Consider the following 14,231-nt stretch of genomic DNA (forward strand, 5'->3'; position numbering starts at 1 on the left):
CTGTGGTTTAGGAATTGAAAATATCATGAGTTACTTGATGAAAATTAGCTGGACTTCTTTGCTTTCTGAATAGTCCATCAGAGTAAGTTTGATGTTTCTTCGTTACATTCCTTGGGAAAGACATCCCATGTTGGTGCCTATAGAAAATGAGTCCATGGTCAAAGAGTTTAATACTGTTGACTATATTTCCCTCTTTGAGAATGACTGTGAATTTGCAGATTACAGGTTTTGAAGAAGCAGTGCAGCAAAGAAACCTGTTTAATTGCTTCCTTAAAACATATCTTGTTCAGGCTGGGTGCAGTGGCTCACGCCTGTAATCCCAGCACTTTGGGAGGCCAAGGTGGGTGGATCACAAGGTCAGAAGATAGAGACCATCCTAGCCAACGTGGTGAAACCCTGCCTCTACTAAAAATACAAAAATTAGCCAGGCGTGGTGGCGCACGCCTGTAGTCCCAGCTACTCAGGAGGCTGAGGCAGGAGAATCCCTTGAACCCGGGAAGCAGAGGTTGTAGTGAGCCGAGATCACTCTATTGCACCCCAGCCTGGGTGACAGAGCGAGACTCCGTCTCAAAAAAAAAACTTTTTCAGTGTTTTGGGAAACACTTTGGGAAGTGCTGGTTTGCATGACTGCATGAAATATCAAAATCTTGTATTTGCCAGTTCCTCCGCAAGGAACTCACGTGTTATTGCTTAGTTTTCTTTAAACCCCAGATCCCAGATAATAGAGTCCCTCCTCTTGCAAATTTTAATCAACCATCTTTTTTTTTTTTCCAACATTCTTTATGTCAATCCTCAGGAAACATCTGAGGACCTAGATCAATTGACAAAAAGCAAAAAATTTAGCACAAGACCGGTTAGTTACAGCAGCAAGGTCCTTGTCCCTTTTCTTTCCTTCATCTTTTCTTTCCTGTATGTGTTTAGGAAAATAATTGCAGATGTCCAGCTGCACAAGAAGTATGATTAGGGAAGAGAGTACAACTGCTAGGACGGACACACACATACACACACACACACACCCCTCTGGAATATAAGACAGAATATTTGCAGCTGTCAAAGATTGCTGTAGGTAAATAAAGTTTTGACTGGAGGATGGCTGCATGCATTTTTTTAATGTTAAATTTCTGGGTTACTATATGACAAACTTCATTTTGAAACAAATATTCATTGGATAAATATTAAATGGACTTCTTTGATATATTTGAAATAATATGACTAAAAACAGTAAACTGTATTTTTCCAAGTAGTTATTTTATGATTTATTATGTTGGTATTTCTCTGGCTACTAGTATTTACTTTTCCCTAATGGGCTTCCTTATGCTTGAGATAAGTTAGCATGGTAGAATGGTATGCTTCAGATTTTCATACTTTTGTGCCTCTGTTTTGATTTTTTATATATAAAGGAATTTTTAAAGTTACATTGATAGAAATATGTCTTTTGAAAATTATTCCTTTGGTGTTTTCCAGGTCTGTGGATTTAAACTTTCTTCCATCGGTTGATCCTGAAACGGTTCTTCAGACAGGTAAGATTTAAAAAATATTTGTGATAATAATCCAGTAAACCAATTGGATTGATTGGTTCATTAAATAAACATGAGTTCAGCATGAATGTGGTACATGTGGAAGGAACTCAAGGGGAAATTTTTCAGGACCAGGGACTGGTTTTGTGGAAGACAGTTTTTCTGTGGACTGGGTGAGGGATGGTTTCAGGATAAAACTGTTCCATGTTAGATCATCAGACATTAGATTCTTATAAGGAGCATGCAACCTGGATCCCTCGCATGCATAGTTTACAATAGGGTTTGTGCTCCTGTGACAATCGGAGGCCGCCACTGCTCTGACAGGTGGCAGAGCTCAGGTAGTAATGCTTGCTGGCCTGCCGCTCACCTCCTGCTGTGTGGCCCAGGGTGGGGGTGGGAGGAACCCCAGCTTTATAATATTTTAAAAAATTAATAATAATTATCTCTCCCTTAAAAATTTGGATTTATTTTATTATCAATAAAATGAAGATAAAAATTTTTATTTCACTGGGTTGCCATGAGAATTATTGAACACTCCTTATGTGGCAGACATTGTATTTATGTATTTTTCTTTTTCATTCTCCTAACAAGCCTTTGAGATAATTAGTATTATTTTATCTATTTTGTACTGGAGGAAGCCAAGGTTTAGTGATAGAAAATAACTTGCTGAAGATCAAGTAACTATTAAACTCTCTCTCTCCATAGCTAAATCCAAAGCCAAAGCTCTACTGTTTTATAATCTTCGATGTAAAAACACTGATCACCTTGCAAAGCCTTGCACACAGTGCTGCCTGATATGTATATTCCAACCCAAATATCTCTGGTAGCAGTTTCACAGACTCTAGGAGAACCAAACTGTTAATTTTTTCCAATTGAAATACCTCAATGTTGTTTCTAATCTTTTTTTAATAATAGCTTATAACTCTAATCCTACGGTGTGCCACCTCTGAGCACTTTACATATGTTAACTCATTTCGGTCCTGTGAAATAGATACTATTGTCATCCCAGTTTTAAGACGGGAAAGCTGAAGCATAAAAAGGTTAAGTAACTTATATAGGTTACACAGCTAGTAAATGCTGAAGCTGAGACTTGGACCTAGGCAGTGTGATTTCAAAGCATGCTCTTTGAAATCATGACGCTATGCTGCTTCTCCAATGAAAATGACATCCACAAGGAAAATATTAAGGGTGACAATTGTCAAAGTAGAAAAAATTAAATGTATTCTGATATTCATAGCTTTTATGAATGTATATAAAAAGACTTTGCACAAATCTTTAGAACAGTTACTTTTCCAATTATAAAATGTAATACATAATAAGTAAATTCTGAATATATTTGTTGTATTGATTCAGGTGTTCTAAGTTCTTCCAGTATGATATACAGCTTATTTTGTTAGAGAACAAAGAGATACTTGTAATCTCTGAATTATTATATATTTAGAAGGTACTGTCAGTAAAATACTGCTCTAGATTTAAAACTTAATTCCATACATATGTTTAACAGCTTGAAAGCTTTTTATTTTAATTCATTGAATTAAGCTTTTACAATTTCTGTTTTAAATTTAATTTTATATGCTACTAGGTCCTATTTTATATGCTGTTAACTTTTAAACTAAGGTTTGAACGACAGTATAAAACGAAGAGGTTTAGAACAATCATGGGTACTTTTAGAAATTAGAAATACCTCCAAACCATAATTAAAGTTCAGTTGCTGTATATTGATAGCCATTTAAATTTAGGATATTATTCTAAATAAGGAAGAGAATTTAAATATGTGTATTGTTTTGATGCCTAAATATTAGTCACAAAAACAATTTTTACCTTATTTACTTTTAAAATTATTTAATACCTACAGCTTTAGTTGTTGCACATTCTGCAATTGTAGTTCCTCATGTATGAGTGGATTTTCTACATGAGTTTTCTGTGTAATTGAGTCACATTCACTGCAGTTCGAACACTAGTACGGCCCGTTATTATTCACTGTTAATATGTTGTGAAGATTCTTATAAATAGAGATTATATAAATATTATTTTGTACTTGTAATAAAAACTTTCTTCTTTTAATCATTCATTATACTATCACCTTTTTTTTAAATGCTATAATTGAGAATACGGATTAATACTGAAACCCTACAACAGTACAACTTGGATTAGTACCATCAGACAGAAATCCCACAGCATAATTTTGCTCTACAGATAGATAGGATTGTTTGCCACAGTATCCTGAGTAATGAATTCACCAATAACAAAAATGTGATTGATAGAAAAAAATATATAAACCGTATATGTGCCATATTTAATATGTAGTATAGTATTTCTATGGTGTATATGTTTATGATATATGATATAGCATTTTAATATACCAGTTTACATAGTATATATGTACACATACATACACACATATACATATTAATATGTGCAGTTTTCCTATTTACTGTGATCCATAAATTTTTAAATTGCATTTATAACCTGATAGATATGTAGGTAGGCAGATAGGTTTTAAAAACAAAGGACTAGAATTGAGAATATTGAGAAGTGAGAATTGCATTTCTTTACAGGTACTAATTTCAAGTTTCTTTTATTTGTAAAGGGCATGAATTATTATCTGAATTACAGCAGCGTCGATTTAATGGCTCAGATGGAGGGGTTTCATGGTCTCCTATGGATGATGAACTGCTCGCACAGCCACAGGTTATGAAATTATTAGATTCACTCCGAGAGCAATATACCCGCTACCAGGAAGTTTGTAGGCAACGTAGCAAGCGCACACAGTTAGAAGAGATTCAACAGAAGGTGATGCAGGTAGGTGTCTGATTTGAATATATTTAACTCTTTTTAATTCCTTATAATTTCTGCTATGTGACTGACTATTAAAGTCTTATATGTACTATATAGAAAACCTTAGAACATATCAAACTGGATTCTGAAACTTTTAAATTAGGTATTTTACAAATAGTATTTGAATTAAAAGTTATATTATTTCTACAGTGATGACATTGAGCATTCAGCTTAGTGTAACAATGAACTTCAAAAATAACTGATTCTTGGAAACATCATCAGTGGTCTCAGTGTATTCTTGCAATAAATAATATTTCATTATTGATACTGGTTTATTCTTAATTTCTAATAACTTAGTTTTTTTGGTTAATTTAGGCATTATGAAGAGTATTTCTGTCCTAGCAAAATAACCCATGTAATGCAAATGATTCTAATATTAAATTTTTCTATAATACTGATAGAAAGCATTAAGTGTATTTAGTTGTTAGGAATTTTATTTTCTTTTAAAATTTATTTTTATGAGAAAAGTAGGCTAAAATACTAAAAATACTAAACGAATACATTTCTATTATTTAGATTATACTGTGGATTTTTATGTTGAATAATTAAGAAAATAAATCTTCAAATATTTTATTTAAAAATACAAACTGGAAACATCCTAATTTTTAAATCTAGGTTCATTCACTCATTAGATAAACATTTATTAAGTGTTTCCTTTGTGGAAGGCATTGTGCTAGATTTTTTACAGGATATAAAGGTAGACTTAGGTTTTTACTATCAATAAGTTTAAGTCGAGAAAGTGTTAAGAGTCACAGGACATGACTAGGGGTTATAGACACTTATAGGAAGGATTATTTCTCAGCTGCAGGTAATCTGGGAAGACTTAGTGGGGGAAGTAGCATTTGAGATTGTCCTCTCCGAATGTATCTGATTTCACCAGGCAGTGATAGGTTTTGAAAGAATTGGCATTTTGGGGAGGATAAAGAATAGCATGAGTAAATCATAGCAGCGTAGAATCCCAAGTTCTGTTGAGGAAAAAGGAAGCAGTAGGCACAGTGGGAAGTGGATGACCTTTTTGAGTCATTGAGTGTGATCCCAATCCCAGTTCCTCTGCTTAGCTGTGTGACCATTCACTGTACTTCACCTACCTGAGCCTCGCTTGTTCTGTTTTCTTTCTTTCCTCTTTTCCTCTCTTTTTTTCCCTGTCTGCCTTCTTTGCTTAATTGAAACAGGAATAATAATACTCCCTTTGAAAGGCTAGTGTTTGGAAAGAACCCAGCTCTCAATCAGTGGTAGTTATTTTTGTATTTCTTTTGAACTAGGCTCTACTTTAGAGGTCTAGTGTAGTTGCTGGCAAACTTCTGTAAAATTCCAGACATTTAGACTTTGTGGATCATACAGTCTTTCTTGCAGCTGTGGCTGCTTAACTCTGCCATTATAGTACAAGAGCAGATACAGACATTGTGTAAACCAACATGTGTGGCCATTCTCCAATAAACTTTTATTTATTATACAAACACAGGTGGTGGGCCAGAATTGGCCTGCACAATTGATCTAGTTCATGACTTCTTAAATTAGAGCATCAGGATGTCATAGGAAAAAAGATTTGAAAGGAAGGAAGGAAGGAGTTGGATCATGGAAGATGTTGAATTTCAGGCAAAAGGATTTAGAATGTATTCCATGATAACCACATATAAACTGGATATTTCTGAGCATATGTTAATTGTACGTGGCTTTTTCCATGGACTTCATTCATAAGTTAAAGAGTTTGTTTTAAATTCAGGTAAGTTTTAGCCAATTAGCTTGAGATTATCTTTGAAAACCACTAAGACAGAGTAGCAGAGCAGTACAAAAATCATATTCTGAACCCAAATAATCTGAATCTACCCTCTTCTACCACTTCCAAGCTGCTTGACCTTGGGGAGAAAGAAAGTCCTAGTTTCTATGTCATAGTCTTCTCTTCAGTAAGCAGAGGATAACAACAGTAACCACAATAGCAGCAACAATAATGCCTACTTAATAGGACTGTTACAAGAACTAAAGAAGATAATTTTCATTAAATATTTAGTGTTTGACACATAATGAGTCCTCTTTTAATAACACCTGTTAGTTCATCCATTAAAAAAAATGAATGTCTACAGTAGTATGACATTGTCCTAGGCTCAACAATGTGATGGTGAGTAAAACTAGGGTTGTTGCTTCCTGGGACATATTTACATGATGACACAAACAGCTGTGAAACTGCAGCTATGACAAGTGCCAAGAAGGAGAGTGATGGGAATAGGATTAGGATGAGTAAGAAGATACTAGAGACGAATCATATTTCTGACTTGTAAGACTTGGTGTCTTAGGTTGCAAGATAATGGTGTTGCCTACCTGGGGAACATTGGGCAAGATTTGGATATTACTGTGGATGCAAAATAGTGTGGAGAATCATGAGTTTGGTTTCAGACTTGTTAAGTTTGAGGTGGCTGTGACTTCTAAGAGAATATGTAGAAGCGTAGTTCAGAACAGGTCCAGACTTCAAAGTCTGGGCTGGGGTATATTTGTTTGTCATCTGTGCATGAATGGTAATTAAAAGCATTGATGTGGATGAAAATTGCCTGAAGAGAAAGTTGAGAGAGGTGAGAAGAGTGCTTTAAACTGAACTTTGAAAAACTCTAACATTTCATGGCAAGGTAGAGGAGCATACACCTGAAAAGAAGGCAGTGAAGGACTGGCCAAAGATGAGAAAGTGTGAAGAGTTCTTTGTCATGGAAACCAAGGGAAGAAAGCATTTCAGGGAAGGAGTTACAACCCTGTCAAATGCTGCTGAAAGGGTAAATAAAAGGACTTAAAATGTCTGTTAGAAAGCACAAGATTGAGGTCACTGGTGACCACAGGGCATGGAGTGGCAAGGCCAGGAGCAACAGTGGAGTGAATTCAGGAATGAAAGGGAGGTGTGGTGAAGGAAGCAATGAGGATAGACAAGTGGTTGGTAAGTCTGTCTCTGAAGGAAAGATGAGAAACAGAATAATGGCTATAAGTGGTGGAAGAGGGGTTGTATTGCTTCGCGAGGGCTGCCGTAGCAAACAGACTAAGTGATTTAACAACAGAAATTTATTTTCTTGGAGTTCTGAGATCAGGATGTCAGTAGGATTGGTTCCTTTGAGGGCCATGAAGGAAGGCTCTGTTCCAGCCTCTCTCCTTGACTTGATGATGGCCTTCTCCCTGTCTTCACATTGTCTTCTCTCTGTATATGTCTGTGACCAGATTTCCTCTCCTTATAAGGATACCAGTCATTCTGGATTGGGCCCACCCTAAATACCTTATTTTAGGTTAATTACCTCTTTAAAGACTCTGTCTCCTAATAAATATTGTTACAATCTGAGGTACTGGGGGTCAGGACTTCAACCAATGTATTTTTGAGGGGAGGGACACAATTCAACCTATAGGAGGGGTAAGGATAGTTGTTCTTTCTTTTCATGATATGAAAAACTTTAAAGATTGCTGGAAAGTATTGGGGGAAGAGGTTGAATACACAAGAGAGAAGGAATAATTAATACTATCAAGTTCCCAACAAGGTGGAAGTAAACGGAATCAAAGCACAGTAGAAGGGATTTGCTTTAGAATGAAAGAGGGAGAGCTCTTCCTGTGTCGCAGGAAGAAGGATGGCTAGGATTACCATAGGACCATGAGGTTCCTATGACCGCTGCCCAGTAAACAGACCAGTTATACAGACAGCAGGGATACGGCAGAGAAAGAGTTAATTCTTGCAGGGCACTGAGCAAGGAAATGGGAAGAGACCCTCAAATCCATCTCTTCGAGGAGTTCTGGGCTGGAGTTTTTAAGGGGATCATGGAGGGTAAGGGGCTGGAAAATTGGGGTTGTTGATTGGTTAAGGCGAGGGAGATGAAGTCAGCAGGATGTGGAAACTGCATTATTTGGTGAGTCAGCGTCTTGGGCCCCTCAGACCAGCTGAGTCAGTGGGGTCCTTCAGACCAGCTGACAGAGTAGTTTCATCGGTATGCAGGACCTGAAGGAATGTCTCAAAGTGAAAACAACGATTCATAATGTTTAGTTTGTTATCTGTAGAACAGTTCAGGGAAACTATAATCTTGTAACAGGGTCCATGATTCTAGGTCAGTAGGCAGCAAACAACTATGAGGAAGCAGGTGAAACTGAGCTGACCTAACAATTAACGTTCAACATGCTGCAAGCTTGGTATATTTTCATTTCTCCCCCTTCTTTCTTCCCTGATTAATTTTACAAAGTTTATAGGGGCAGTTTTAGGATGAGTCCAGAGGTGCTTTGTGCGTAAATCAGGCATCAGGAAATTTGAAGGAGTTACTGTGTGATGTGTCTTTTTTTCATAAAGAGGAAAAGGCCATCTGCTTGATGGCACAAATTGCAGGAATGATGTTTAAAGAGGATCAGTGGTTTGAATAGAGCAGAAGTGATTGAAAATTTTCTTTGTGGGGAATCGAAGAGTGAAATTATCACTCTCAGCCTAAATAACAAACAAAGAGAGGCTCTCTAAAAGGAAGAGATTATTTGTTTTAGAGAATAGAACATTACAATGGGAATACGCATGTCATAGTAAGCTGTGTGCATATTCAGAGAGGTAAAGGAAGACAAACATTTTTAAAGGAAAAAAATGAGGATTACATAACTGTTTTGAAATAATTGTCTTTTATTCTAAAGATCAATAACAAAGGTGATGCACCTCTGAGGTTGGACAGGCAATTGCTGGACAGATGTCCTTGCAGAAGAATTTTTTTTTTTTTTTAAGACAGGGTTTCAGTCTATCACCCAGGCTGGAGTGCAGAGACCCGATCATGGCTCATTGCAGCCTTGACCTCCCAGGCTTAGGTGACCCTCCCACCTCAGCCTCCTGAGTAGCTGAGTAGCTGAGTCGCTGGGACTACAGACACATGCCACCATGCCCAGCTGTTTTTTTGTGTATTTTGTGTAGAAATGGGGTTTCACCATGCTTCCCAGGCTGCAGAAGTATTTTTTGTGTGAAGTTGCAATGCCTTTGTGTATAGTTTTGGTTTTTGCAGTCCTTTGTGATAGTTTTTGTTAGCAGGCATACAAGCATGAGAACCTCTTGCCATGGCTTTCTCTGGCACTATTTTTCAGGGTTGTTTATTTTCCCCCCCAATATTAGTGACTCCATTTTGATATGGACAACTTTCATATCACAAAAATATAGCTGTATTTTGGGGTAGTGTTGATCTTAATTTATGGCAGAACCTCTCTGGCTTTTTATGTAACCCTATCTGACAATTCATACGTGGCTGTTGAGGTTCAGGCACCAAAAACATGGGTGACAGAATTTATCCAGCATTTGTACTTTGCTAAATGGGATAAGTGACTATGACAAAAAGACAGAGGGGCAAAGGAGTTAATGTATTGGCAATCACATTTTTAAATGACAGACCAGCTCAACTGGGTAAGAAACTGGAGAAAGGAGATGACGATGATTATGTTTATAATGATGGCGATGATGGTAACGAGATTACTGTTAAAAACCGGTAAACTTCATATTCAGTTTTCTTTATCAGAATAACAGGTGAATTGGTTTGAACAATAATAGTCAGCATATAATGTTTCCTGCACTCAGTTTTTCACAGGTCACATTTTAAGGAAACATCTGTATCCCTTGCCAAAATGATTACTATGTGATAATATATTTTGAACTATATAGTAACATATTGATCATATGTTGGTCACACAGAGCGTGAATCGTACTATTTTCAGTCTTACAAATTTGACAAAAATGTGAAAATGTTTTTGCTTGTGTAAAGATAATTATAAACTAAATATCTGTGTTAAATCAGTGAAAATTGAATTGTTTCAAACTTCTTTTGTTTTTACTGACTCATCACTGAAAACATAACGCAAGAGGAATCAATTGCTTCAATAAATTATATAAGTAATAACCATATTTATCCCTGATTCCCCACAGTTCAGATCAGTAGCACAAGACTTCATGTGGTATGCAGAGATTCTCTATACTGCTGCTGCTGTTACAGTTAAAAATTAGATTTCACATGCTTCTGGGTAGCAGACCGTGCCACTTCACTGAAATGTGCTATCATTATGCTCATTATTTATTGTGGCAGTAATTACTGCCAGCACTGCAAATGTTATTTCTAGAATCATCCATGTGCTTTTCTTCCTTTGTAGAGAAGAATCATAGATGCCAAATAGAATACATTGCATTGCATAAGCATACAGCTGGAGGCTGTGTTCTCAGTTCCCCATACTCTTTCTCCAGGTTAGATGGTTGACATTTCCTTGACACGCCCTTCTGCCTGGTTTGACTTTGCATACTTCTACATGTTCTGTCATGCAGTTTTTAAAAATAAGCCTAGCCGTGCAAGAAGTATGGATAGTCACAAGCATTTTTGGCCAGTGAAAATATTTTTCATGGTAGATTCTAAAAGCATAGCTCCAAGGTTATACTTTGCATATAAATGTAACCGTTTGAAGGGTCACGTTGATATGGATTGGGCATAGAACTGTTTTTCCAGTAAGGTAATATTCAGATTGGGCAAGATGTCTTCATTGAAATTAAGTTTTATAGCCTAGTTTGGCAAACTGCCATTATTAATGCGTTTAAATAGACTTGTTTACTGGGGCGTCAACCTCAATTTGAATCATTTTTATTAGAAATAGTCATATATTTACTATGTCTACATTACTGATGTTGTATACTAAGGGAAATTACTTTCAGCTTATATTAAAGCCATATGTATATATATACACACACATATATACACATACACACATATATATACACACACATATATATACACACACACATATATATACACACACATATATATGTGCCCATTACTATGTAACTGGTTTTTTGAGGCAAGGAGATATCTTTGCTTTATTTAAGATTTATTTTTCAACTTATGGCATTTCAAAAGTTCCGTGTTAATGAATTGTTTATCCCCAGCTATCATGATTTATATTAACCTGCTTCTTTTGTTTCTAGATTATTCTAAAATCAAAATCTAAATGCTTAATGATGTCTTAAGTTTCTAAAAACTATACATTGTTAAAATTTTTAGATGCATTTGTTCCACTTTTATTTTTAGAGCTTAGATATTCCTAGTAAAATAATTACGTTAATTATTTAAAATACTTAAAAGTCATTTTATCACTATGTTTCTATATCTGTATTTGTAACACGTAGTGATAAATGAGAAGCAATTGATTCCCGAAAAAGACATGGAAAATTGTTTTAAAATGTTTGCCTATGTCTCCTTAAAACTTGTTCTTTTTATTTCTGTTTTTTAAAGTGTTGGATACAGTAGTTCAGGAGCTTTCTCAAGAAACTAGGGTTGTTATTGTAAAATGCAGATGTGAAATAAACTTCATAACGAGTTAGTGGACAGAAGGAGCTAGCCTACAGAAAAGTAAGAAAAGCATAGAGGCTAACAATTATTAGTATCATTACTATGCTGTCTTACATATAATGACAGACGTAATCCTGACAACAGCCATGTACTGTAGGTACCATTAACATCATTTAAAAGGTGAGGAACCAAAGTCTTTCAACTAGAAGAAGCAGAGCCAGAATTCAGACCCCCTAGTAGTGGCAGAACGAGAATTCAGAATTCAGAATCATGGCTAGGGCTTTCTTTATATTGCACTGCTTATCTCTCTCTCTCGTGAAAAAGTGATACTTTCCCCAAGCTGGCAGAGAGAAACAGGATCCTAGTACCCTAGCCCTCCAAAGATAACTCATACAGAAGAGTAAAGCAGAAAAAGTGGATGTGTTGAGGAAAGAAAACATTACACTTAAAGAGCATCTGATAATACAGTTTTGCAGATGAATTTAGCACTCTGAAAACAGAGTTTAGCCAATAGAAAGTTATAGCACTTAGGCTGTTCCACTGAGTCAACAATAATACTTTGACTTTTTTGTTTTTGAGTTTTGCTCTCTGGATTTTTGGGTTTTGTTTTTCTTGAGACAGGGTCTCACTCTGTCACCCAGGCTGGAGTGCAATGGCACAATCTCAGCTCACTGCAACCTCCGCCTCCCAGGCTGAAACGATTCTCCAATCTCAGCCTCCTCAGTAGCTGGGACTATAGGTGTGCATACCATGCCTGGCTAATTTTTGTATTTTTAGTAGAGACAGGGGCTCACTATGTTGCCCAGGCTGATCTTGAACTCCTGAGCTCAAGCTATCTGCCCACCTCAGTCTCCCAAAGGGCTGGGATTACAGGTATGAGCCACTGTGCCTAGCCTTCTCTCCAGTATTAAGCTTTATAAAGAGAGGGGACAAATTTATATATTATTATTAATTCTTTAAGACTCTAGAACATAAATCAACAAAGAATATGAAGAGATAAATCACAAAAGATCACATACCTTGAATAAGCAACCATCTGCAATGTATTCAATCACTGATCTTTAAAAAATACATGGAAAGATTTCTGTTTTTTCAATTGGCAGAAGTATTTTAAAAACAATAGTCAGTTTGGGCTGGGGGCGGTGGCTCACGCCTGTAATCCCAGCACTTTGGGAGGCCGAGGCTGGTGGATCACGAGGTCAGGAGTTCGAGACCAGCCTGGCCAAGATGGTAAAACCCCCGTCTCTACTAAAAATACAAAAATTAGCCAGGTGTGGTGGCGGGCTACTGTAATCCCACCACTTGGGAGGCTGAGACACGAGAATCACTTGAACCTAGGAGGCAGAGGTTGCAGTGAGCTGTGATTGTGCCATGGCACTCTAGCCTGGGCAACACAGCAAGACTCCGTCTCAAAAACAAACAAAAAACAGCAACAAAAAAAAACAATAGTTTGTATACGTTGTAGAGGTTAATGTAGATAGAGTTCAAACTACCATTAATTGGATGTTTCAGAGAGAAACGTGTTTTAGAGAACAATTTTATAAAGTGTATTAATAGTGAATAGTCAGTTTGTATACCTTGTAGAGGTTATTTACAATTCAAACTATCATTGATTGGGTATTTCAGATAGGAACAAGAGCTTTAGAGAGCAATTTTATAAAGTATATTAACAAGCATTAGGATTACATCATCCTTGGACCCAAGAAGATCTCTATTGGAAACCTTTCCTGGGAAAATAAAACAGAGAAAAAAACGTTATATATAACTGTTACATATGTGTTAGTCATAGAATTACTTAGAATTGATGGAAATTGGAAACATCCTATGTTCCCGACAATAGAGAATTAAAGTATTGATAGCAGGTACAGTAGTTATTTGAGGCAGTACATTACTTAGCTCTTAATAAGAGTGGGTTGATTGGTTGGTTGGTTGGACACATGGGAGAGATGGAGGCAGGCAGGCAACAGGATCGGCCTTCTGAAAAAAGGATTTGCAAAGTCATTGAAAATTACGTTATAATAACAGTAGCCAAGTGGAAACTCATTAAAGTGTAGAGTTTAATGCTGAGTGAAAAACAGGATGAAAACTACTTGTTTTCTATGAGAATTGGCTATAACACTTAAATCTGGAGTAGTATATGAAAACCCTTATGCAGGTGAAAAATTAATGGAAGGAGATATAATATGGTTGTCCCTTGGTATTTGTGGTAGGTTGGTTCCAGGACACCCTGCAGACTGTGGATACCAAGATCAAAGATGTTCAAGTCTCATATAAAATGGCATAATATTTGCATATAACCTATGGATACCCTCTTATATACATTAAATCATCTCTAGATTACTTATGATGTCTACTACAATGCAGATGCTGTGAAAATAGCCATTATACTGTACTGGCTTATTATTTGTATCTTTAAATTGTTGTATTATTGTTTTTTTGTGCTTGATTTTTTTTCCCAAATATATTCAATCTGTGACTGGTTGAATTCAAGCATGAAAATCTGTGGATATTCAGACAGGGCTGAATGCATATGTGATTTTTCTTAATGATGTGGTACTTTTATATAATTATAAAAAGGATA

The 14,231-nt window shown here is 36.3% G+C and overlaps 1 protein-coding gene across 6 annotated transcripts in view; it reads left to right on the forward strand.

The window, feature by feature from the left end:
* Window positions 1-14,231, forward strand: part of SESTD1 (SEC14 and spectrin domain containing 1) — a 154,091-nt gene that overhangs the window by 112,982 nt on the left and 26,878 nt on the right. For all 6 annotated transcript variants that reach the window (XM_030916783.1, XM_030916785.1, XM_030916788.1 and 3 more), the window contains 2 exons: window positions 1,465-1,520; window positions 4,108-4,319. In XM_030916783.1, coding sequence (XP_030772643.1) covers window positions 1,465-1,520; window positions 4,108-4,319 — 268 coding nt within the window. The remainder of the gene's footprint in view (window positions 1-1,464; window positions 1,521-4,107; window positions 4,320-14,231) is intronic.

This window comes from Rhinopithecus roxellana, chromosome 14 (genome assembly GCF_007565055.1).
Source record: "Rhinopithecus roxellana isolate Shanxi Qingling chromosome 14, ASM756505v1, whole genome shotgun sequence".
Taxonomy (NCBI): Eukaryota; Metazoa; Chordata; class Mammalia; order Primates; family Cercopithecidae; genus Rhinopithecus; species Rhinopithecus roxellana.